This window comes from Triturus cristatus, chromosome 7 (assembly GCF_964204655.1).
Source record: "Triturus cristatus chromosome 7, aTriCri1.1, whole genome shotgun sequence".
NCBI classification, from domain to species: domain Eukaryota; kingdom Metazoa; phylum Chordata; class Amphibia; order Caudata; family Salamandridae; genus Triturus; species Triturus cristatus.
Window position 1 is genome coordinate 1,855,768,131 of NC_140590.1, and position 27,310 is coordinate 1,855,795,440.

Below are 27,310 nucleotides of genomic sequence, written 5' to 3' on the forward strand. Positions count from 1 at the left end.
ATGAAGGTTGAGTGCCATGGAGGTAAGACGTAAGAGACAGGAGGGTCAAGGGTGAGTGCCAGGGAGGGGAAGGGTGAGTGCAAGGGGTGAAGGGTAGCTGCCAGGCCAGGGAGGTGAAGGGCTAGTGCCATGGAGGTGAAGGGTGAGTGCCAAGGGGGCGAGTAGTGAATGCCAGGAGGGACATGGGTGAGTGTCAGGGAGGTGAAGGATATGTGCCAGGGAGGGGAAATATGAGTACCAGGTGGGTCGAGGGTGAGTGTCAGGGAGGTGACAGTTGAGTGTCACGGAGAGTCAATGCTGAGTGCCAGAGAGGGAGAAGGGTGAGTGCCAGGGGCAAGGAGTGACTGCCAGGCCAGAGGGGTGAAGGGTGAGTGCCAGGGAGGTGAGGGGTGAGTGACAGACTGCAAACAGTAGTGAGCTGGGGTCTAGAAGGAGGTGCGGAGATCATCACCCGGTGTGTGCCAGGCTGGGACGCACTAGTGCCAGGCCAGACTTGGGTGGATGCAAGAACCTCTGAAAGGCGGGTGCCAGGTCACTCGTAACCTTAGTACAGGAGTGGACTGTGCAGGGCGGGTACCAGACCAGCGTGTGGCAGTGGCAAGACAGAGCCAGACTACTGAACTCCAGGGATGCTAAGGGCCGAAGCTAGGTCAAGCAAAGGGAGGTGGCAGTGCCAAGCTGCTGAACGCCAATGCTTGCGAAGGATCTCAAGTGTGCAACCCTCGAAGTGTGTGCGAGCTGAAAGGTGTACCCCTAGGAGAGGCTGCACAGCACTTAATTACTAACAGCAGCGCCCTGACATGAGTGTGCACCGCTAGGAACATGTGCAAGAAAACTCTGTGTGACGAGCTGAGTCCCTGAGGCAGTGTGGTGTTATAGAAATGTATTACGCGCACGTATACCACAAGTGTGGAAGGCTAGAAAAATGTGTATGAGATAAAGGCTAGAAACAAGTTGTCTCTCAGAGACACGTGTGTACGAACATCTGCATGTGCGATAAGAAACAGAAAGAAGTACACCTCAGACGACAATCAGAAACAAATGCAGGACAAACCTACAACAAACAGCACCGACAGGCAGGGCGAGGGCTCGAAGGGGTTAATCACGAGATGCAGCAAACACTGCCAGCTTTCAGCATGAATGGGGTCAGGCGCTGGAAGTCTGTGGGGGGTGATTCAGGGTGTGAGGGTGGGGTGAGACACAGGGAGGGTTTAAGAAAGGGGGAGATAGGATGGGCAGGGATGATGCAAAGTGACACTGCGAGGGTGGTGAAATAAGGGTAGGGTGAGGCAGGGGGCGAGGTGATGCAGGGGTGAGAGATACGATGGGAAGGAAGCAAAACTATGAGGGGAGAGTGGTGGGTGAAAGCGTGCAGGCGCGTGAAAGGTGGGGGATAAGACTGTGAGGGTGTGGTGAGAGGGGGCGATGCAAGGCTGGGAGGTATGACAGGGTAGGGTGAGACAGCTGGTGGGGTGAGGCAGAGGGTGAGTGACAAAGGAGTGGGAGATGTGAGGTCGAAGGGGCGGAGAGGCTGCACACGACGGTGAGGATGTGAGGCTGGTGGAATGCAGGGAGGGAGTGTCGGTGGGCAGACGGTTTGTGGTGATGCAGGGGTGACACTTTGAGGGGGGGCTGAGAGGAAGCGAGTGAGAGGAGGATGAGAAGAGACACCGCAGAGTGAAAACAGTAGTTTAATGCAGGGGGTGGGGCTGTGAGGGTGCGCGGCCACGGAGGGTTGGGGTGCGAGGGGTGGGACTGTGAGGGTTAAAGTGACGAGAACGAGTTTAAAGCAAGCATAAACAAAACACGCGGCTGCGAGACGCGCTCTGTGGTGGGGAAGGGGGAGGAGCGGACATACTAAATGCTGCAGGGAGAGCTTTAACAAGCTGGTAACCTCTGCAACTGGCTCACAACAGGCCAGCAATGCGTCCCTGGGGTGCAAATTAGAGGTACCGCGAGAATGAAGTTAGCCCTCTTACTTAATCTGTGGCCGAGGCTGTAAAGTCGAGAGCGCATGCCAGCAGCCAGAAACCGAGGTTCAAAAATATGAACGTGAGGTCAGAAGTCGACGCAGGAGGAGCTGTTAAATGGCGACAGTTTTGGGTTTCAAAGCCTCCGGCATGGCGCAGGTGTGCTGTAGGGACCAGAAACAATGCTGAAGCTAGCCAGAAGCTTGAAAAACAAGCATTGGCCGCGCGGCCGTTAAAGTGATGAGAATGAGTTTGAAGCAAGCATAAACAAGACGCGCGGCTGCGAGACGCGCTCTGTGGTGGGGTAGGGGGAGGTTCGTTGAAGGACACGCTTGGGAGAGCAAGCGAGAGGAAAGCTAGATGGCGCGCTGTAAGGGTGCCCTCGAGCAATGTGAGGAATGTGCGTTACTGTGCGCGTAACCGCACGCTCTAGGCCACTCAAAAAGCTGTGGTCGGCTTTTTAAAGCCCACTCACTAAATGTCTCGCGAGAGCAGTGCATGCGCTGGCTCAGGTGAGACCTAAAAATGGTGCCTGTGAAGGAGAATGGGGTCCCTGGTGGAAGTGCAGGGGCTAGTGATGATGCGGTGGAGGCATCTGACAGACAAGGCTTGACCATCAGCTGGCACAGTCACTAGAGTACGATGCATGGGGCACTGGCTGTATGGAGAATGCAAAGCGCTGACAAGGCTTTCTTAAGACATTTATAGAGACTGAAAAGAGGACTTCTTATTCAATTTTTGACTTGTAGAATTTGACTATTTTAAAGTATTGGCGGCTTTCAATAACAGAACCTAAATTGTAGTTTATAGAGAGTACTTAGGGTCAGTCAGGAACCACACTTCTTCTACCACCAGTTCACTGGGTACCACAATCTTTCTTTACCCCCTGTGGCTCTGAGACCAGGAAGCTTAAGACTCTTTTTTAACCATAGTAGTTTTGTTGGATTTTGTTATGTCATGGACAATAAACCATAGCAAAGATTTTGCATAAGTGTAGTTTACATTGACAGTTACAGGCTCATCAATTTTGCTTGTGTCTCAGTTCCATCTTGTTCAAATGAATAAACAAACCTTCCTGTCTCCCCCATCCCCCTCTCAAACAACTCTAGACTTTCAGAGAAATATCCCACGGCCTCTAATTGTCATTTCCTCCGCATTGATCTTTATTTATCATGGCGGTAACTAGCGCAATTGTGGGTTTTGTGATTTCGTTTGGGATGGTGTGATGATGGTTGGGTTTTTTCTGGTGGCTGTTCCCTGTGTGACATGACTCTAGAAGGTGAACAGATTCAGTGTCTGCAGCCTGGTCAGACGTGTCTAGTAGGGAGCTCCCTCCGGCAGATATAATATTAACGAATGCGTACCTCAAATGTACTCAAAATCTATGGTTCACTTGACCACATTGTTAGCTAGGAGCTACTTGTAGATCAAGGAAATGGTGGCTTTGGTTATTGTGGGCGTCAAGCTCAATTCTTGTGCAAAATGGTCTGTGCATTCTTTGTAGGTGTTGTACCAAGAGACCCAAGAATGTTGTTTAAGACACTTGTAAACCATTGTTCAGTGAAGCAGAGCAGTGTGGAGGAGGTTTCTGGGATCTCACAGAAATCTGGGCAACAATGTTAACTCCTGTTGTGTTCATCAATCTGGTGCTGCCCGCGTACCAGGAATTATCTGTGAGCACCGACTGGTGGGATTGCACTGTGTCTCTCGCCTTGTCCCTGGACGATGAGGGCAGGTTTCCATCACATCCATTGAAGCATCGGCAAAGAAGGCCTCAGAATGTTGGGTTTCTGGGAACGCGTCGTCTCTTTTAGCTTTCTTAAAAATGATGGAAACATTTAATAGCCGAAGTTGGCTCAAGATAAACCGATGAGATCACTTACTTTAGGACAAGATCAAGATGAAAAAAGATCCGCTGTTAGCATCACCATGTTTTTAAATTCTACTTTGTCCAGATTATGATATAAAACATATTGTGTCTTAGAATTTGCTGGGCCAAGATGCAACTCTCATATGACAAGGGGGAAGTTGCTGTCCCACTATGGAAATATACTATCTCATAGCACAGGCACACATACAGCCTTGTTTTCAGAACAGCCAACGCATGCCTTATATAGACATTGAGGCTGGCATCCTCGACCGCTTCACTCGCCTCTCTTGTCCTCAGCTGCCCGCCCGCTTAAAGATATTCACACAGTAGACAGTTCCTGATGGGAGTGGACCGGGATGGCCAAACTCTACTGCAATAATCCCATCTAGCCCACCCGTTTAATAACTCCTGGGTCTGTGATGCTGTGGCCACTCGTACTGGGCAAATAGTTGGAGCTGCTCAGCCCCAGAAGCCGGTTTCTTAGACCTCGTTTGGGATTGCCCCAAATACTTGAGTTTTTGGGACAGATATCTAAAGCCAAGCAGCAAATGACCGGAGAGGATACAAAGTTCTCTCCGCTGATCGCACTGCTGGGATATGTGAGTGAAGTTGGGAACTATGATTGAAAACTCGTGGCATTGATCTTTGTGCTGGATCAACGTTGAGTTGCGATGTTCTGGGGCATAGGCTGAAAGGACCTTTTCAATTGTCAAGAAGTGTCTGAGATTTGTATCACTCCTTTGCTGCGATACTCTCACCCTAAAGACATTTGTGGCCACCTTCAAGCATATCTGTTGCAGGTGTCTGGGCCCATTTGACACACAAGGGTTTTTCCTTTGCAAACAATGCTACACCCTCCTGCCTTGTACCTCTGCTCTTGTGAAGTTGTGGGTCATTGGCAGTCTGTTCCGGGATATCACAGATATGTAACTGACTGCAGCATTGCAGCCCATATACTCAGATAAATGTATGTGCTTGCCTGTTTGAAATTTCAATAAATACATTATACAAAATATATATATTATGCCTAATCTTGTATATGTGATGAAAGTGATTGACGAGGTGCCCGATGTACAAATCCCTTTGGCAGTTGCAAACCCTGTAAAGGGCTTCTTACAACATAGAGAAGCCCTTTCGGACAGGTAGCTTATCAATGTTATAAGCATTGTTTATACATCACATGCTGCCCTCACCCATTTGCCCAGCACTGGCACTATTAGGGACGCCGCGTGGTAATAGGCTCACCACTAGGATGGAGCTTGCGGACTAGGAGGCGGCTGGGATACTGACCATGGGCGACCTTTACAGGGATGGTGTGCTCACCATATGACGTTTTGTTTGGAGAAGATGGGCTCCCACCAAGCCAGTTTCTGTTACACGCTTCACTAATTGGGGCTGTGACAACCGAACTGCTCACTCATCCAACTATGTAGTGCCTACTTGTACTGGGATGCATCTAATCCACTGGTTTGCCGATTCGCTGCACACCCATGCGACGCCTACTCTCACACAGCTACGGAGCAAATGGGAAGATGATCGGAGTCGCCCATACACTGATAAAGAATTGGAGGCTGTCCTATGGGAAGATGATGTGAGTCGCCCATACACTGATAAAGAATTGGAGGCTGTCCTATGGGAAGATTATGTGAGTCGCCCATACACTGATAAAGAATTGGAGGCTGTCCTATGGGAAGATGATGTGAGTCACCCATACACTGATAAAGAATTGGAGGCTGTCCTATGGGAAGATGATGTGAGTCGCCCATACACTGATAAAGAATTGGAGGCTGTCCTATGGGAAGATGATGTGAGTCGCCCATACACTGATAAAGAATTGGAGGCTGTCCTATGGGAAGATGATGTGAGTCGCCCATACACTGATAAAGAATTGGAGGCTGTCCTATGGGAAGATGATGTGAGTCGCCCATACACTGATAAAGAATTGGAGGCTGTCCTATGGGAAGATGATGTGAGTCGCCCATACACTGATAAAGAATTGGAGGCTGTCCTATGGGAAGATGATGTGAGTCGCCCATACACTGATAAAAAATTGGAGGCTGTCCTATGGGAAGATGATGTGAGTCGCCCATACACTGATAAAGAATTGGAGGCTGTCCTATGGGAAGACGATGTGAGTCGCCCATACACTGATAAAGAATTGGAGGCTGTCCCGGAGAGTTCTGTCATGATCCCGGGGCATACCGATTTCCGCCAGATAAAATACAATAAGTAAAATCTATACCGATTAAAATCATCATTTCGATAAAAGAAGTGTAGTATTATAAAACAATGAACCCCGCACCTTCTGGTATCTAATGCTATACATTGACTTTACAAGGGAACTTCAGACTGATATTCACTGGCCATAGTCAGGGGACTCACATTAGGACAAATCGATGGAATTGCAGATTCAGATTGTACGTTCCTTCTGATTCCCCACGCATGGCCCAATAATTTAGCAATTGCACAGGCAAACAGGGGTCTTGCATCAGATCTTAAAATGCGTAATGCCACACTATGATCTCCGGGTCCCAGCCGTTTGCATATAGGAGCGAGCCGTCTGCTTCTAGGGACTGAGTATACTGGGCAACCAAAATCAAATGTGGCCTATAGTTTCTGTCAGGGCAGAACAGCAAGGACAACCCTTATTGCTAACAGCATTACGGAGCCACAAATGTGTTAATGCATTCAAAGGCGTTGTACCATATCTAAATTGAATATATAACTTTCTGTCTGCTGGCACTTGAATAAGATCAAGGAAGCCCTCCAGGGAATGCAGCAGTTTAAAATCTAGAATTCCCCTGTTAATCTTCTGAACTTGCCTGGTCTCGTTCTCAAATACCCAATCCCAATACATAGATTTTAGATGCTGTTTTTTTGTGGGGACTTCCAGGCGATTGGTGCAGCCCCCCTTTAACCCGATGTTGTCAAGTAGAATATTGATGTTCCTTATCCAGCCTATCTTAGAAGTATCTAGGGTGCAGACTTCTTCAAAGGCTACGGCATACGAGGACAATTCGGGGGTCAAAATCAATCTCTGCCAAAAAATAAGAGGACGTAATTTGGCTAAGTCTTTAATGGATTTAACCGCCATATCTAGTTTTAGGGGGGTATTGGAGTACTGGGTGGTAGGGAAATTAAATTCCTAAGGAACATATGCTTAGTTAGTGTGGGATATTCCACTTTCTCAAAGCCCCACAGCTCAGCCCCACGAAGGGCACTGCCTTGTTTTTATAGATCTCTAGAGCTGGGGCAACCGGTTTGGTATATGAGCAAGAGTGTTCCTTTCTCAGGGCTCCAACTATCTGTTTACATTTTAGATTGGTCTTGGTTAGATGTTGCATCCGATTCATACCTTCAGCCAATCTTACGCCCAAATATTCGAAGCTACACACCCGCTCTTAATGAGCGTTGTTTAGAGTTAACATCCTTTAAAGGATTTATGAAGGTTTAGTATCATGAGTTTTGTCTTGGTGTTTATTTCTAGACCCCTCTCATCGCAGAAAGCCTTGGATTGGTTTATTAGCGTCTGGAGCCCCTTGGGAGTTTTAGAAACAAGGAGCGTATCATCCGCAAAGTGAAGCATGGCAATCTTCATATTCCCTAATGAGGGAGCATCAGCAGGAATTCTAGCTAAGGAGTCCTCAACTTGGTTGAAATAGAGGGAAAACAACATGGGGGGCAAGACACAACCGTATATTTATATATTCATTAGGCAGGTATGTTTGCAATCCCAGCAAACAATCATCTTTGATGCCACATATTGGTATAGAGGTTTGCAAATTACAATACTGTTTGCAGACCATTTTGTGGTGAAATTGCACATCCCTGGTTTCCAAATGGGAATATTAAATTTGTCCCCTGGTTGCTTAACATTTGTAGGTTGTGGCCATTTTCGCTTCAAGATAGGAGCGTGGAAATGCTGTTTCACCCGGAATATCCAGAGACCTTCTAGCCCAACTCCAGAGGGCATATAGCAGGGTTGTTTGTCTAATCAATGGCTTTCAAAATAAGGGGGCCACATTTCAGGAGCCAAATGAGCATTTCACAGTCTCCACGCTAGTGCGAGAAGTCAGTTCAAATTCTCAAGGTCATAGTTATAATTTAGGTATGTGATCACCCCCACGTAAAGGGCCCCGCCTCAAAGTAGGAGTATTCCCTGTTGCGGACCAAGAAAGCTTTGCTTTAGCATTAAAAACGTTTTGACACAGATCTCTTGGGCCCTTTTTTAACAAATCAACCCTTCAAACTCTGCTAAGATTTTCTGATATAAATGTAAGTCCCCTCCATTTCGAGTTGGCGCTTCCTTTCTCTTCCTCAGTCTGCAGGCGTCCCGCCATTAAGACAAGTGCATAGAAATGACTTTATTAGTATTGTCTTCCTGAGAATGAGCGTGCCAATATGACTGCAAGTGGTGTGTGAACTGCCAGATACACTCCTTGGGTTGGGTTGCCCACAGTCCTTGCCTCTCAGAGCTCCAAAACTGGTCAAGTAGCCCATCATCCCAGATCTCCAAGTATGTGGATATCTGCCAAAAATAAAAAAAGGCAAAACTGAGCACCTTATTCTCAGGCCCGTCTAATATCTTTTCCATAAGACGTAGCGCAGCTCGTGACTACACCATTTCTATTACCTGAGCTAGCGTCAAAGCTAAACAATGATTGATCTAATAACCAAGTATTGGCAAAACATTGGACCACCACTCTGGCTGTTCAGGACCTGTTCCGGGTGGCCCTGGAAAGGCCCAGTGGAGCGAAGGTATTGCCAGCTTAAGAATGTATTCTAGTAGCGTTTCCTTCCATGTTGAACAATCTTTTCAAGAATATAGTTGGTTTTTGAAACACATCTCCTTATGTTACAGTGATCCTAGTGTAAATGAGCATGGTGCTATTCTCTCTACCCTCGGAAATGTTAGGCTTTGACTTTGGAAGACCTTCCAAGACTGGCTTCCGAAGCCCAATGGCGAGTGCACCAGTGCCAGACCCCCACTTCTAAAATCTCACCTGGGGTTACGTCAAGCCGCAGAGCTGAACTGGCAGCGATCCGGCTCCGCGGGCCCCTATTCAGAGCTTGAGGAGTCTTGTTTATTAGCAGTTTGCACTCTTCTCAGAGACTGGCCGCAACACTTTGAATGAGCGACCCCAAGAATTGAAACTTTGGCATTTGCAAAGAAGTTGGTGGGTGGGCCAACATGTATGCAATTATTTGACTGCCTCTACCCACTTTATAAAATATTTTCCATTTTACAATGAGTAATCTCCACTGGGCTGCATAACATACAGATGCATCTAAGCTGGTAATTCTCCATAATGAAAATGTGAGTGGATACCCCACATTCCAGTGCAAGAAGCGTGAAGTAATGCAGTGCAATGTAAAGGCCCTTTATTAGGTCTTGTTTACTTGTTGTTGAATACCTATACAGTGGGCTTTGATTCAGCCCATTGCTTACCACTGGTTGACGTTCTTGTCAGTCTTATTTATTTGCTTCTGATTGGATAGTTTTCCTTCTTCTTCTGTTTGTCCCTCCCTGGAGCATAGCTTCTTTAGAATCCTTTTGATTGGATTAGTTTTATCCTTCCACTGCTTACATTTAGATACCTACTTTTCCCTTTTAATTTCAGTATTCCATGGGAGTGCTTGTGTTTCCTTGCTCTCTCTCTCTTGTGCTGCTTCCCGCTCCGATCTCCACCCCCTCACTTCCTGTGTTGCTCCCCTCCCACAGCTTGTCTGTTGCTTTTTCCAACTCTGCCAACCTGGCTTTATATTTTATCTTTAAAATTGCCCCTGTTTCTCTGTTTCTCTCCTTCCCCATTCCTCCTTGCAATGGCATTAATGTCTCCCCCACTGTTTCGTCTGTTGTTCCCTCGCCCCTCTGTTTTGTTGTTTTTTTTGTAATTTTTTTTGTCTTGGACTGCTCTTTTTTCTTTAAAGCAGTTACACATATGTTTTTTAATTTACTGCTCCAAGACTGGTGTCCACCATCTTGTAAAAGTAAATTATAAATCAAAAGAAAAAGGCAGCTGTGTGAAGATGCATACGTGCACAAGTATGATAATGTATGCATACATATATCCTTACGTGCGGCTTCTTTTTGCTTTTGCTGCTGTTGTTCTGCTTTTCTTTTTTATTTTTGTTGGCGCTCAAAAGCATGGGCAAAAAACGCTCACAAAGTTAAAAGGTCAGCTAGAACCATTGAAAAATGACATGCATTGGTTCAGCCAAAGCTTGCTTTCTCATTCTTTTACACATTTAGTATCCACCATGGCCAGCTAACATGGTTTGCACATTTATCTATTCCTGCAGAAAGGTGTAAGGTACATATCATGAGGAGAAACATTAAACTGTCTGTGCTTGGTTATAATTTACTTTCCTGAGGAGGCTTTTTTATGTAGTAATAAATTCATTTTCCTAACAGTGACTGAAGTTCCTGCATCGGCTGCATCATTCTGTATTAATGAAGACGGCGAGACCTATCCCATCGACATGCAGCACTATCAAAGGAGAGACGTGTTTGACAGTCTATCAGGTGAGAAACCACCCACCGCTCAGTATCACCAGCACCTAAGACAGTGTTCTGGGGACGTTTGTGTCGTCCTGTTTAATTAAGTTTTGCTTCGTTACCCATCAAACTCTCCTTTCTTCTGTTACAAGTTGCTGTGGAAATACCTGTCTGGGTCTGGATCTCATAGGCTTGTGTACCTTATGCGAGAAATAAAGGTGTTCTGTAGTTTGGCCCTGTTGAAGGTTGTGTTACGTTTATAGAGCTAAGAGGACAATCATAGGCCCCAGCAGATACGTTTATCATAATAAGCATGAAGTTGTAGAGATGGTGGAGTCTGCTGCGATGGCTACTTAGGGCCTGGTTTAGATCTCGTGGACGAGCTACTCCATCACAACGGTGACGGATATCCCGTCTGCAGAAATATAAATGCCATAGGGCATAATAGGATTTATGGGGCGGGCGTGGCTTGCAGCCAAGCGTGATGGCCGCAACCTAGCAGAGCTCCGGGAAGCACAGAGAAATCCCCATGAAATCCATTCACAAATCCGGATGAAGTTAGACCCCAAAGACACTATTCAAGCATCGGAGCACCCGGGGCTCCCTCCGACCGCGGTTGGAGCCTGCGCGGCAACGTTTCAGCATACTGCGAGGAGGCGACGCGGAGCGGCCTGCAGCTGCGATTGAAGCAGGGGCCTCGCGTGTGCCAGCAGCCCACGACCGCGCATGACTCGGCGGTGCCCTTGGGTGGCGGCGGGAGGTAGGCAGCACTGGATGAACCTCCATTAATATACCCCAGTGCCCTCGCCACACACGCCCGCTTTGCAACAGGGACGACCAAACAGGACCTAAATAAAGTATTGAAGCTCCCGACAGGGCGGAGAGGCCTCTCTGCACCCAAAGGTCGTCGACCTACAGGCCCCAACAACCGCCCCAGGCACACGATCCGTCCCCTGAAGCCTCCAAGCGCCACGAACGCGGAGCGGCCTGCAGCAGCAAACACAGCAGGGGCCTCGCTTGAGACACCACCGCAGCAAAATAGCGCCTGCGCCTGAGTGACCGCGTGTGACGGCATGGGGCGAACTGCACCGTTCAGCCTGCGGGGACGCGGCCTAGCACCTCAGCCCTACCTGCACCCGGGGCACTGAAAGGACCGTGTGGCGCCCCCAAGAAGACCCGAGGCTACAAACAAGAGAGCAGGGCTGCTCAACACTCCAGCATCGTCAACACGTGAGCATGACACAACACTCTGCAAGAGGCATTAAAGACGCATAGGGGGAGGCATTATCCCTGCCCAAAGAGCCTAGACTTGTGCCCATCATACAACTCCAGTAAGCCAAGGTCCAAGTGAGAGGGCCTGACGCGCATGTAGGCGCTGCACGGCCCAGACATTCCAAGTTCCGCATATTCACGGACCCACCACTAACTTTAACGATAGTGTGCGACACTAGAGACACTCTGCAGCCAACCATATCCTCCGGGCGGACTGGCTATGGCCTCAACCAACGGCCTAAGACCACCTCGACAACGTCGTGCCGGATCCTGGACTAGTGGCCGCCACAATCTCCCTCACTGCGAGGCAGGAAACCCGACAGGCCGCAAGTGGCATTTAGCCACAAGGCCGGCGGCCGCGAGTACTGCCCAGCACCTGACCAATTGACGGGGCGATCCCGGAGAATGGACCCAATGGGGGGCCGGGACCAACGCACGACCCAACAAGTCAAGTTGGACAAATACGCATACTCCAAAGACACTTCGGGCACAGCCGCCCATCAAGCCCCCACAGGATCCAACTCAACGCCTGAGGGCCAACATGAAGTCACACTACACAACATAATGTCTGCCCTAACAAACGTCCAAACAACAGTGGGATCGATCACTGCGGAAGCTTCGTTTCTCCGCGCAGACTTTCAAAAAATGGCTTCAAGAGTAACCGACGTCAAAAATACAACGGCGTCCCTCACGAAAGACACCGCCACCCTACAACGGAAGGTCCAGCAATTGGAAGCTCAAAACCGGCTAATGGCATCCAAGCTGGACAACCAAGAAGGCAGGTCTAGATGCAACTTTCCAGTTTTTTCTCGGTGGAAAGGGTCCACAGAGTGCCTGGCGGTAAACCTAAACCTGGAGCCCCCCCAGACCAATCCTGGCTCGGATCTTTAACTTCAGGGATCGTGACACCATCCTCCAAACAGCAAGAGTGGCTCCGCCATTACGCATAGAAAACTCAGTGATCTCATTGTTCCAGAATTACACGGCGGCGGTCACCAAACAGAGAAGAAGCTTCCTCGAGGTCAAAAAGGAACTTAGACGCAGGGAACTCACCTACTCAATGCTGTTTCCAGCGAGGCTCCGAGTAGTGGCAGATGGGAAGACCTGGTTTTTCAGCGCGCCCAAAGACGCCCACGACTGGCTGGAAGGCTGGCGCCAGGTAAATGGGTTGAGGTGAGACGGTAGACAACAACAGCGTCGCCCGCCTGATGCAACATCGCACAGCCAGAGACAAGTAGGTGGTGACGAAGACCAACCACAGACAGACACAGAGAAATGAAAGCCGAGGTTGACAGGCACCTACTTCACAAAAACAACACAAAGAACGCCCAAAAAGCCTACCACTGAGACGCAGAACTAAAGCAAGGATCGCCCCAAATCGCTTGACCAGACGGCGCTGGCCCACCTGGGTCGCGACTAATGAACTTTACGCTTGCTTCCCGATGCCATATTTACTGTAACGTACTGAACTTTCCAAAGTCTTTGAGCAAGGGGATGTTCAAAGTGCTCCGGATGTCTTCTTCCCCCCCACACGCAAGTACTCTTTATGGGACTAAAGCACTCTGCACAGTTGGGGTGGCGGGTAGTTGGAAATCCGTCTAGCAGGGAGGCAGGGAGGGGGGTGGAGGGGGTGTTTTGTTTATGTTAATGTTCAAGTTTGCAATTTTTATCTCATTTATGTTTAACCATAAAATGCTGATGCAATACATTTTAAGGTGAGCGCGCAAGGATCCCGATAACTCGCACACACGGCTCCGATGCCCAACAATCGCTCCACTGCCCCAGGGGACGTAGTTCCTGACCCTGCACACTCGCGGCCAGAGTGCACACACGAGTCGAGCCCCCCTCTTACTTTTATATCCTGGAATGTAAATGGCTTATGTGACAAGATAAAGAGAGGACTGATATTGCAACATCTCAAGAGGCATGCTCCCTCAGTGGTCTTCTAACAGGAAACACATCTGGTGGGGACGGCCACCAAAGCTCTGGATAGATGGGGTTTCAAGATGATGGCGCGCTCCGAATTCACATCGGGATCCAGAGGGGTGGGAATACTTGTTCGAAAGAGTTGCCCGCTGGTAGTACAGGGAACTCAGACAGATGGTCAAGGACGTTTTGCAGCGCTTTCCTGTCAGTGGGAAGGGCGAGCTTACAACCTAGTCCCAGTCTATATTCCCGCTACACTTCACAATCTAGCCTTCCCAGCCCTTGGCAAATTCCTGCTTTCACTCCCCCAAGGGGAACTGATCATGGGGGGGCGACTTTAACGCCGCACTAGACGCTGCCTGGGATAGACTCCACCGAGAGACCAAGGGGATTCTTCCAAACACCTACGAGAATTCATGGATGCGCTGGGGCTGGTTCACGTTTGGCGCACACGCCATCCCACGATGTGACAGTACACATATCACTCAGGAGCCCACAACAGCATGTCCAGGATTGACTACATCTTCACCTCCCCAACAAGCCTAGAGAAGGTCCTGGAGATCACACACCTCCCCAGAGGAATATCCGATCATTCCCCTACATCAGCAAACTACACATCACACCACACTGGGAGGAGGAGCACACACCCTATATAGCCGGGATACCTGAAGGTCCCAACCATAGGGAAAGGTCTACACAAAACCTCGAGGCACTACTTTCAAGAAAACACACACTCCGTTACCTCTCCCGTTACTCTATGGGAGGCGTATAAGGCAGTCCTGCGCGGACAGGTCATTTCATTAATCACCTCACACAAACGGGACAAGGCCCATCAGGTACGGGAGCTCGATAGGGCGGTGAGCCTGGCAGAAGACGAACACTCAGGGGACCCAACTGACTAAACGACTCACAAACTGGCCCTCGCTAAACAAGCCTACAGGGACCACACGTGGGAAGAAGCTAAGGCCAGAACTACGAAAACGCAACACACTATTTATGAAGTGGGAGACAAAGCCGGCAAGCTTCTTGCCTGGCTAGATAAAAAAGAGCGCGCCAAGCGACTACACTTGGCTACTGGGGAGGACACAACAGACCCGCAGGACATAGTCGCAGCCTTTGCGCAATACTACGAGACAGTTTACACACCCACCACACAAGCAACCGTAGAAGAGAATCTGGCCTTTCTTAAAGACATACATCTGCCCACGCTAGCAACCCAAGAGGTGCAAACATTGGATGCACCTCTCACAGCTGATGAAATTCGGCTGCGATTAGAGGGCTCAAACCGGGCAAGGCATTGGGTCCAAATGGGATTCCCGTGGAGCTCTACAAAAAGGAGGCAGATATGCTGGTGCCATATTTGTTGAAGATGTACGAAGCCAGCCTAGAAAAGGGAATACGCCCTAGAGACCAGAGGATAGTGACTCTTGTGACGATCCCAAAACCGGGTAAGCCCACACAGGAATGCATCTCCTACCTTCCAATTTCGCTCCTCAATGTAGAAGCGAAAATATTAGCGAAAGAACTGGTGACTAGGCTCCAACCACATCTCACGTCCCTTATACACCCCGACCAATCCGGTTTTATGCCAGGCCGAAACACGGCGATGAACCTGAGACGGCTTCACGGCGTAATGGCCCACATGCCGACTATCCAAGAAGAGGCGGTTGTTCTATCATTGGACCACAGTATGGCCTTTAATCGGGAGGAATGGCCCTTTTTATTTGCAGTGCTACAACATTTTGGTTTTGGCCCCAAATTTTGTGCCTGGGTTCAGCTCCTATATACACAACCCATGGCACATGTAGTGGTTAATGGGCGAGTGTCTGACGACTTCCCCTGAGGCGCGGGACCAGACAGGGCTGTCCCCACTCTTGTTTGCTCTGGTACTTGAGCCGCTCGCGGCATGGATAAGAGGGGACCCTGTGATGCGGGGACTGTGATGGACGGAGGGGTGTGAGGACCGCATTCCCTCTATGCTGATGACATCTTGTTATACATGACTTCCCCTAGACGATCAATCAATTGCTTATTAGACATCTGTGCGTCCTACGGCAGGTTTTCTGGGTACACAATTAACTGGGCGAAGACGGTCTTATTCGTTCTTCATAGTCCCCCCCCCTCGCTTGCCCAGGGGTGTAACGATACAACTCTGGAAAGATGGGTTCAAATACCTGGGCATTCACATCACACCAGATTGTAATCAATTCTACGAGCGTAACCTTATGCCCCCCCTCTCCGGAGACTCAAAAACGCTGTGAAACATTGGCACGCGCTGCCCCTGACACTTTTGGGCCGTGCGGCCCTATTCAAAATGATGGCTCTTCCCAGGTTTCTATATGCTCTAAAAAACACGCCAACCCCAGTCCCCAACTCCTATTTCAAATCCATCGAGGCAGAGGTGGGCCTCCTCCTCTGGGACGGAAAGCCCCCCCGCATAGCAATGTCCAAACTCTCAAGGAGCTTGTACGATGGCGGAATTGCCCTGCCCAATGTGCAACTATACTATTGGGCCTCTCAACTTAACCAATGGCTCCACGCCCCACAGGATGAACCGGCCCTACGACTCGATAGGCACACCGTTGGTACAGACGGACTCCTGGGCTCACTATACAGTACACACTTGGTTCACGGCGCAGCGAGCGCTCAGCTGGGAGGGAGTACTCACCCAACATACACCGCTTTGGGACACCCCAAGATTGGGAATACTTCGCAACTGTAAAGGTTGTACTCAATGGGATCTTATTGGCATCTCTAGGGTTTGGGACCTGTGGAAGAAGGGGGAGATAGTGACATTTGCCCAGTTACGCACAACGTATCAAATGGCTGACTCGGAGCAATTTCGATACCTGCAAATTAAACACACACTTACCAAAGCCATACCCCGGGGTACCGTCCTCCCGAGTCATCACCACTCGAAGACCGCCTCTTGACAGACTACCTAAAAAAAAAAAAATCTCCCTTACATACCGCAAACTGATAAATAATCAGAAAGATCCCACACGCACCCTGAGAAAGAAATGGTAGGCAGAGCTTGGAAACATGGACGACCAGGACTGGCAGGAGGCATTGGCGTCCCAGCGGAAGGTGGCAATTCAATCCCGATTACAACTCGTGCAACTGAAAATACTGAACAGAACATACTACACTAGGACGACACTTCACAAGATCGGACGGACTGAAACACCTTTATGTTTACGGGGGTGTGGGCTGGCGGGCACTTTCTACCACACGTTGTGGGTCTGTCCCCACATAGCACAATACTGGGAGGCAATCATGGCCACGATCACCCTGGTCTGCAGCTTCGAGGTCCCTCCAGAACCACGGAGGTACCTTCTCAACATTTGGGAGCCAACCGACCTCAACCATGCAGCACAGGCCTGGGCGACCCTGGAGATCGCACTGGCTAAACAAAATATCGCACAGCATTGGGGAGTGCTGACTGCCCCCCTGCATCAGCACTGGTGTCGTGACTTGGACAGGGCAATGAAGGCAGAAAAAGCAGTATTCATTCACAGAGGTTGTCCTCGAAAGTGGGTGCGGGTGTGGGGTAAGTGGAACTCATTCCAAGGAAATATATGCCCCGCCACCTGAGGAATCCGACCCAGATCTAAGTGACTAACTCACACAAACTGTCACAGAGCCATATGAACAACCTCGGATCAGCAATCAAGAAGCATGTGTCTGGGAAGTTGGAGGGCGAAGTGCACCTGCACCCTGTTTCATCCGATGAGCTACCTTGTACAATGTATACAAAGAGATTTACAGATGTATGTTATCAGCAATGTTGTAAGCATATATCAATTTTAAAAAAAACATAATAGGATTTATGTTTCGGCGGACAAAATATCCCTCCCCGATGTGATGGAGTAACCTGTCTGCCGAGATCTAAATCAGGCCCTTAGTCAACAACTGCAGGACGAGCATGTGAACATGCTGGCAGTTTATTGAACTCCAGCTATGGACATGACAAGCATCGAGCCTGTTCCAGTTACAAAGCCGTCACTGAACGTCGATAGCAGTTTTGTATAGTGTATTCATGACATCTTTTAGGGATGAAAGTTCTTACACTTCCGCCTGGAGCGGTGATGAAGTTAATCTTTTAGCTGCAGTTTGGTGAGGGAATCCTAAATACAGGCAGTACTAGACATTGGGCCGTCCTCTGTTGGCTGTACCAGTAAGTATGCAGAGGAACTGGGAGAGGTCATGAGTGTTTAGAAGGACGGTTGTTGTTGACAGCCCTTTTGAAGATATTTCAGAATAGGGAATCAATGCGTGGGCCGTGTTCCCTTCACACTTTACCAGTTTTCCAGAGCCACACTGACAGGGTGAGCATATGCGGCTTAGATGAATACTTCTGTGTTGATGAAGGGACTCTGAATGTTCGGACTCTGAAAACCTGAAAACTTTGTATATATTTAGGAAGGAATTGCTTTCTTTGTTGAACAAGATCTATCGCTGTTCACCTCATTGCATCATCCTCACAAGGGACAGTATCAGATGCAAATGCAATTCTTAATATATATAAACAAAGTATGGCTAGTCGTAGAAAATAAGTCTCCAGAAAGGAGTTAGTGATATCACAAATATAGGTCTCAAAGAAAAATGGTCTGTGTGCAGTTCTGAACTTAACATGCTCTGGTTGTGGCCAAAGGAAGTGTTTTTTATACCAAGCTAATATGTTCAAATAGGTCAGTTCACTAAATAAAGAATTGGAGTTTGTCGCAGTCTGACCTACCTGAATAATATTCATTAATTAGGTCCCAAATTGCCTTTTAGTCCACTTGGTCACAATCACAGGCCTGGTGATGTGGAAGTGTCCACAGAGCACAATGTCTGTGAATGTTTTCAAATATATAATTGTTTTAAGTAGTTCAATTTCCCTAAAGAAAACAGGGCTGTGTTAGTGAGAGCTGCTAATTGTTCCGCAGACCTGTGCATACTCCTCCTGAAACTTTCAATTCACAAAAGAGAAGGGCTCCAAAACAGGCCCATTTACATTTGCAAATACGTTACCACCCTTGCGTGGGTGGTGGGAATTTTCAAATGGTTTGTGACTGTAGTTTCAATCACAAACCATTGGTACAGCAGGTACCACAGGAACCCTCAGAACACTCCTTCCAAATTGCAATTCGGATTCCCGTCACAAGCCCACTTTAGGAATCAGTAAAACTTTATCAATTTCTAAAATGGGTTTAGTAGGCGGTACAAAACATTTTAGTTGTCACAAACCCACAAATTTAGCAAATTGCCGTGATTGCAACCACGAAAACATTTAGTTAATCTGGTTGCTTTACCCACTTCTGCCAATTTGGCTTTTCTTAATCTTATTCTTTAAGCTGCATTGCTCCCCATTCCTCTCCTTCATGTCGCAGCTGAAATAGACCTAGCATATAATATCTAGCGCCCCTTTGCGAGAACGACTGGAACGCGGTTTGTTCGGGATCAGATTTTAATACAGTCAGTGTTAAGTTATCGGTGTTTGTAAGGCGAAGCATCACCTGGGACGTGCACACCGCAGAATAAGTCGCTCACTGCGGTCACCAAGGAGAGGCGATCTCCAAACGGAAGGCTTTCTCTATCTGTATCTCTCTGTGTCATTGAAAAAACATTGCAAATGCTGATGCGCTCTTTGCCCATCTTAAGCCTCCCTCCATAGGCAGCGGAAACACTCATCATGCATGTGATGGGTTTTAGCCGTGTTCCTTGAATGTTCCAGCGGTGGATAATCAGGCGGTAAAGTTCACCAAATACATCCTTCAGAACGATCCCATCACCTGGTGCCTGGTGCTCCTGTAGCTGAAAGGCCGAGTCCTTAGGAATGCAGAGAGGATTAAAAGACCCCTCCTTGGCGTTTCGCTGTGTACCATAACTGTCAGTCCCAGGAATGGTGGAGCATCAAAATGAAAGGTGTCTGGACCTCCTCAGTTCTAAAGGTTATACTCCAGAATAAGGCAGGACACTGGCTTCTGTCTCTTGTGAGTGCAGCTACAATAAACATGCACAAATATAACTGTAATGCATCATTCAACCCATACACAGCTAATAACATGCATGAATTATATTCCAACAGGTAACAGAACTGAAGCCAGAAAGAAGAACGTGAGTGATGCTTTCAAATGTAAAGATGAACCAACGGAGGGTGAGTCTTCATCAAAAATGGTCAAATCTGAAAGTCCTGAAACGGAGCCAACCAACCAGAGCAGCCATACTGGACATCAGAGGACACCAGCAACTGAAGGAAGATATACCTGCAATGAGTGTGGAAAGAGCTTCTTTGCGATGTCAAATCTTCTTAGACACCAACGTATACATACAGGGGAGAGGCCATATCAGTGCGTTTTATGTGGGAAAAGTTTCAATCAAAAGGAGGTTCTTCTTAGACACCAAAAGATGCACACGGGCGAAAGGCCGTATCAATGTAGTGTATGCAACAAGAGATTCCATCTCAAGCACCATCTCATGGCCCACCAAAAAATACATTCAAAAGCAGACCCAAGACTGACTGATAGTGTTGCTGCACTAGATATGTGTTACCAGTCATTCATTCATCTGTCAGACTACAAACAAACTATTTCACCACCAGAGGGATGAAGGGACGACGGGCAAAGCCGAATCCCAGAAGATACCCAAGTTCTCATTACACTGATGACCTAATACTTAGTTATAATAAAACGTCTGTGCTATGTAACCTGACATAGCATTAAACTAAAATGACATATGTGTGTGGCAGTGATGATATCATTATTGGTGCCAAGTTATTGATCTGTCTTCCTCTTGAAGCGATCCAATATCATGGTATTTTTTAAGGCAATGATGTTGTGGAATGAAAGATTGAAAAGTGCCAATTGTCGGTTTAACGGGGCATGTAAAAGTGAATCAAATCCCATGCCTGCCTGCTTACATGTGGCAAAATATAAACCCATAAAGAGCGTTTGTTAAAACATGGATCCTCTTGTGAGTGAATGGCATTGGGGCGATCGAGTGTTATAGCAAGCATTCAGCCGTCCTACTGAACCTGGCTTGTATCTGAAAGAGAAAGTCAGCCATAAGATGAGAACCAAGATATAAAGCATTCATCAGTTGTGGTGAGACCTTCGGTTCTTATTACTTCTTACCTATGGGAGGTCCTGTTGACAAGTGGAGAACAGATGTATCTTTCATAGCAAAGGTTTATTTCTTACAAAGAAGGTCTAAGCTCCTTGTAGGCCCCAATGTCAGCGAGGCCCACCAATGCCTCCAGGCTTTCAGAGGCCCACCTCTCTGCACTTCCAGGAGGATGGACACATCTGCAAGGCACTCTCACTTTTTCAAAGTTGGCATTCCTTTTTCTGTTTTCTGTGGGATCCAGTGGGGTAGATGGGTGACCCTATGTTCCAGATACAGTCCTTTGGGAGAGAGTATCTCAGCCTCCTATAGAGGACTCACCTGGAGATGCCTCTTACCATCTGTCGGCAGAGCTCACTCTGAAAGACAGTTGAGGCCCAACAGCACCCGACGTTGATGTCATGCCAGTCATTGAATCACACAGGCTTATACTGCATTTGTCCATCTTAAAATCCAAGGATCTTTTTCAGCCGTGGAAGATGACCTTCAGCAGGTTAAGGCAACACTTGCTTACCTCCCTCATGTATGACTTTCCACAAAGCCCAATGAGTCACCTGGAGATATATGATGCTGCTGAATGGTACCGAGGGCATTCGAAAGAGATCCAAGCCATCCCAAAGGAGCTGGTATATTCCTTTTGCAACCAAAACGTACCAAGGCTGCAAGGTCATAGTCGAGGACACGTAGAAAATTCACTAGGCCTTAGTTAATCCCCAAATTCATCAGAATTCCCAACAGTTTAGAACGAACTACGATGTCAAAGGCGTAGCTAAGGTACATAAATGCCATATGCTCTTGGCCTCTGGGTACTTGAAAATCAGTAAGTAAAGATTCAAACACTGTTCAGTTGTTCCGAGTCTTTCCCTAAAACCATATTGTGCGCCGGAGATGATAAGATGCACAAATGCCTAACACTGGAGCCTCCCAAGGACAATTCTGCATACTGTTTTTACAGCGTGGGTCACTACGCCTACCCTTTTTAAATACCGGAACAAGTGTTGCAGACTCCAAGATCGAGGTATGCCTGAGTTACAAGCAGCGTTTATAGCGTTGGTAGGAAGAGGCTCTCAAAACACAATGTTGTCTTTACGAAGGTCTAACAGAACCCTGTCCGATGCCGGCGCCTTATTACTAGGGCTCTTTATCATTGCAGCCGACACCGCTGCACTATCGAAGGCAATATTAAGAGGATAAGAAGGTGGAAAGTCCTCTGGGCCAGTATTCTGCACCAAGCTTTTAACACCCCCCTTGCTAACTTTTTAGAGGTAAGGGTTTTACAGAAGGCTAAAACATCTTTACAGCTACAGGAATCCACCAACTTGTCCCAAACCTCCATGCATATATCTGCTTTACGCTTACATAATACCCTTCTATAGATACCCCGTACTACTTCTTCCCTGTTACCGGGGGGGGGGGGCATGCGTTTTAGAGCATTTGCAAACTCGCATTAGCCAATTTGCACACAGAATCAAACCACCCGGGAGGAGTGCCAGCAGTGCTCCAAGCTGGCTTCATCAGCAGTTCCTTTACACAAGTGCCCATAGAAACAAAGGCCCTAATTAGGTGAGAGAGTGGTGGTTATCTGACAAAGACTCACAGTATCCCAATTGTCTTTGACTAAACATTTCAAAAGGCTCCCCGAATTCGCATTTTTTCATACAAGCCTACGACCACCATTTTTTGCAGTCCCCGTCTGGCTTACAACGCACACAAACATCCTGGATATTAGATATAACCACAAGGGGTTATGGTCACTATACAGTAGAGGGTTAACAACAGCCTTCTAAATGTTATAACGTGAGGATCCCATGACATCATGCAGGTTTAAAACAGTTAATAAGTGTAAAAAGCAGAAGAAAATGTCAGTGCTAACCCGTGTTAGAATCTCAAATAGCAAATGTAGAGCAAATCAAGGCAAAGGCTCGCTACCAAGCGCCTCTTCACTATACATCAATTTCAGGACAATGACCACCACTGCCTTTAGCTGCCCACCACCACCACCTACATCATATTATACATGTTGATAAGCTTTTTAACGTCATTGCTAAAATGTATTGGTATCTTACACAGTACGTTAGTGCCTCCTTCAAGGCAAAAAGCTAGAGCTGTCCTGATGGTTCAAATATTTTCAACATCAAATTCTCTTAGGAAGAATGTCTTTTCTGTACCAACTGTTTATGTTTACAGCAACTCTTGTAGCTTGATCTTTGTCCTACCCTGAAATGATTTCCACAATGGGCATATTATCAAAAGATCGAAGCTATAACATTCCTGTTTAATCTGCCTTGGAAAGTTTCTATCAAAACAGCAAAGTTCCTGTGTAAAACCCCACTGTGTGTCTACAACGCATAAGAAAAGGCCAACATATCTTTGCTGTGGAATATTCTTTAGATCGTCCCCTAAATGTCAGGCTCAGGTTACTAGTAGCCCGTACATCTGTCGCTGCAGGATCCCAGGAGTCTCCCCCCCCCCTTTCGACAGGCACACAAGACATCGTCAGGTTGTAGTCACACAGTTCATCTCATCAACTGGAGGCTCCCCAGGGGGTCTCAAGAGACCGCATTTTCATGCTAAACAAAACACAAGACTACTCTTACTTTCTGCTTTTACAGCAATTTCAGTTGAATGCAGTTTTTTCTGTTACCTGGACACGAATGGTAACATTCTACAGAATCTGAAAAAAATACCCAGGAATCCCTCTCGCGCCCGGCGTTCTATAGTAAACACTAAACCAGTGTCACAGAATCTTTATCTGAGAACCAAGGGACCTGTTGTGAGATGGTCCTCTTCTGGTGTCCTGTACACAGCTGTTGAAGCTCCACAACATGAGGCACCAAACAGCATCAAAGGTTCCCTCAGAATTTGTAAATATTTCTGGGAATCAACGGTTGTTACAGCACAACTGAGAGGCGAGGCAGAGTTCGTGTACACAGATGCAAGGGGCAGGTCAAGAATCCAACCATAGTTTTACATCTCACTCTTCCTAGCTGATCCCTGACCTAAAGGTCCAAGTCGTCCAACGGTGCAAGGAAATTATTAGAAGAGTTCCAAGGATGCGGGGAAATTCTTCAAAGTGACACTTGAAAAGTAAGTCCAAGCTGCACCACAAGCAGAAAAGTTCAGAGAAGCTGGACTTGCAATCCGCTTAAAGAGAGTGGCTCGGTTGGGGAGCCAGGAACACAAGTGAAGAGCAGAACCGAAAGAGAGGCTTCCTCTTATCAACCGGAGAAGAGGTAAGCACCTGGCCATGGTTTTTACAGGGCTCAGGATCCTCCAGGCCTGCAGTAGATCCTTGAATCTTGTGGTACATCCTGGGATCCTCGACACTGCTGTAGATCCTTGAAGCCTGCTGAAACCTACCACTTAGATAGAGCACACAGTCACAGCTTACTGTCATCCTGAGTGGCAATGCAGTGTCCAAGAGGCAAGCTCTTTGGAGTGGCCAAAAATGCCCAGGACAACAGGTGAACACATGTAGCAAGCTCTGACACTGTTCATGGACTTTAAACATGGAAAAGGGGACTGTGAGGGACATTTCATATCTCACTTAAGGATACTTTGTTCAAATCTCTCGATAAAACCCTCTAAACTAACTTGCTCTATGTCCTTGAGAGCCTTCAAGTGGAACACAACTGAGACACTTTCAGTAATCTTATCTCTATATGACATTTAGAGACCAACATTTTGTACAACATGTAGACCGAGGAAAGGGTCTGCTAAGTACAGACAACCAAAATCCACATCAATTTACTAGTGGTTCACTTGAAAGACAGTGTGCTTTTACTCACAGGGCCTAAAATGTCAGAGTCCAGGAAGAAAGGCACAACAAACCATACCTCCATAGAAAGAAAGGCACAACAAACCACGCCTCCATAGAAAGAAAGGCACAACAAACCATGCCTCCATAGAATGAATGATACAACAGACCATGCCTCCATAACTTCTGGAAAACAAACTTTAGATATCTAATCGAGAGGAGTTCCGTAACTTAGCAATTCTTAAAGACAAACTATGCTCAGGAATGTAAAGCACCATTAAATAAAATGTGTTTCCCAAAATGGCTTTTATCAATTATGTAATGTCGTCAATGTACCAGAATGAGGTTTTTCTTTTGCTTTTTATCAACCTGAAATTGCAATATGTATTTCCTATATTTTAGTGTTGCTGTGTAGATGATGCTTTTCTTGACAATGAAAAAACAAGATGGTTAATCAAACATGATTAACATCACAGTGGCACCACAAGTGCAGTTGTTTAGATTTTCAACCTGTGTGTTATGTTATATATATTTGTAGAGTATGCTATCACCCTCAAGGGTATCCTGGCACTGAGCAGGTGTGTGTGCCTAGCCCTGCCCATGGTGGGTTGGTTAATCACCCACGAGGGTATCCTAGCGCTGAGCAGGTGTGTGCCTAGCCCTGCCCATGGTGGGTTGGTTAATCACCTGCGAGGGTATCCTGGCACTGAGCAGGTGTGTGCCTAGCCCTGTCCATGGTAGGTTGGTTAATCACCTGCGAGGGTATCCTGGCACTGAGCAGGTGTGCGCCTAGCCCTGTCCATGGTAGGGTGGTTAATCACCTGCGAGGGTATCCTGGCACTGAGCAGGTGTGTGCCTAGCCCTGTCCATGGTAGGGTGGTTAATCACCTGCGAGGGTATCCTGGCACTGAGCAGGTGTGCGCCTAGCCCTGTCCATGGTAGGTTGGTTAATCACCTGCGAGGGTATCCTGGCATTGAGCAGGTGTGTGCCTAGCCCTGTCCATGGTAGGTTGGTTAATCACCCACGAGGGTATCCTAGCACTGAGAAGGTGTGCGCCTAGCCCTGTCCATGGTAGGGTGGTTAATCACCTGCGAGGGTATCCTGGCATTGAGCAGGTGTGCGCCTAGCCCTGTCCATGGTAGGGTGGTTAATCACCTGCGAGCGTATCCTGGCACTGAGCAGGTGTGCGCCTAGCCCTGTCCATGGTAGGGTGGTTAATCACCTGCGAGGGTATCCTGGCATTGAGCAGGTGTGCGCCTAGTCCTGTCCATGGTAGGTTGGTTAATCACCTGCGAGGGTATCCTGGCATTGAGCAGGTGTGTGCCTAGCCCTGTCCATGGTAGGTTGGTTAATCACCTGCGAGGGTATCCTGGCACTGAGCAGGTGTGCGCCTAGCCCTGTCCATGGTAGGGTGGTTAATCACCTGCGAGGGTATCCTGGCACTGAGCAGGTGTGCGCCTAGTCCTGTCCATGGTAGGTTGGTTAATCACCCACGAGGGTATCCTGGCATTGAGCAGGTGTGTGCCTAGCCCTGTCCATGGTAGGTTGGTTAATCACCTGCGAGGGTATCCTGGCACTGAGCAGGTGTGCGCCTAGCCCTGTCCATGGTAGGGTGGTTAATCACCTGCGAGGGTATCCTGGCACTGAGCAGGTGTGTGCCCTGCCCTGTCCATGGTAGGTTGGTTAATCACCTGCGAGGGTATCCTAGCGCTGAGCAGGTGTGCGCCTAGCCCTGTCCATGGTAGGTTGGTTAATCACCTGCGAGGGTATCCTGGCACTGAGCAGGTGTGTGTGCCCAGCCCTGCCTACGGTAGGTTGGTTAATCACCTGTGAGGGTATCCTGGCACTGAGCAGGTGTGTGCCCTGCCCTGTCTATGGTAGGTTGGTTAATCACCTGCGAGGGTATCCTGGCGCTGAGCAGGTGTGCACCTAGCCCTGTCCATGGTGGGTTGGTTAATCACCCACGAGGGTATCCTGGCGCTGAGCAGGTGTGCACCTAGCCCTGTCCATGGTGGGTTGGTTAATCACCCACGAGGGTATCCTGGCGCTGAGCAGGTGTGTGTGCCTAGCCTTGCCCATGGTGGGTTGGTTAATCACCCACGAGGGTATCCTAGCGCTGAGCAGGTGTGTGTGCCTAGCCCTGTCCATGGTAGGTTGGTTGATCACCTGCGAGGGTATCCTGGCACTGAGCAAGTGTGTGCCCTGCCCTGTCCATGGTAGGTTGGTTAATCACCTGCGAGGGTATCCTGGCATTGAGCAGGTGTGTGCCTAGCCCTGTCCATGGTAGGTTGGTTAATCACCTGTGAGGGTATCCTGGCACTGAGCAGGTGTGCGCCTAGTCCTGTCCATGGTAGGTTGGTTAATCACCTGCAAGGGTATCCTGGCACTGAGCAGGTGGGTGCCTAGCCCTGTCCATGGTAGGTTGGTTAATCACATGTGAGGGTATCCTGGCACTGAGCAGGTGTGTGTGCCCAGCCCTGCCTACGGTAGGTTGGTTATTCGCCCACAAGTGTATCCTGGCACTGAGCAGGTGTGTGCCTAGCCTTGCCCAAGGTGGGTTGGTTAATCACCTGTGAGGGTATCCTGGTGCTGAGCAGGTGTGCGCCTAGTCCTGTCCATGGTAGGTTGGTTATTCACCCACAAGTGTATCCTGACACTGAGCAGGTGTGTGTGCCTAGCCTTGCCCATGGTGGGTTGGTTAATCACCCGTTAGGGTATCCTGGCATTGTGCAGGTGTGCGCCTAGCCCTGTCAATGGTAGGTTGGTTAATCACCTGCGAGGGTATCCTGGCACTGAGCAGGTGTGTGCCTAGCCCTGTCCAAGGTGGGTTGGTTAATCACCCACGAGGGTATCCTGGCACTGAGCAGGTGTGCGCCTAGTCCTGTCCATGGTAGGTTGGTTAATCACC

General features: G+C 48.2%; 1 protein-coding gene across 5 annotated transcripts in view; it reads left to right on the top strand.

The window, feature by feature from the left end:
- LOC146813463 (uncharacterized) overlaps positions 1 to 20,487 on the top strand; it is a 106,282-nt gene extending 85,795 nt beyond the window's left edge. For all 5 annotated transcript variants that reach the window (XM_085620226.1, XM_085620229.1, XM_085620227.1 and 2 more), the window contains 2 exons: positions 10,256 to 10,366; positions 19,611 to 20,487. In XM_085620226.1, the coding sequence (XP_085476352.1) occupies positions 10,256 to 10,366; positions 19,611 to 20,131 (632 nt within the window). In that variant the 3' untranslated portion in view covers positions 20,132 to 20,487. The remainder of the gene's footprint in view (positions 1 to 10,255; positions 10,367 to 19,610) is intronic.
- The last annotated feature ends 6,823 nt before the right edge of the window (positions 20,488 to 27,310 follow it).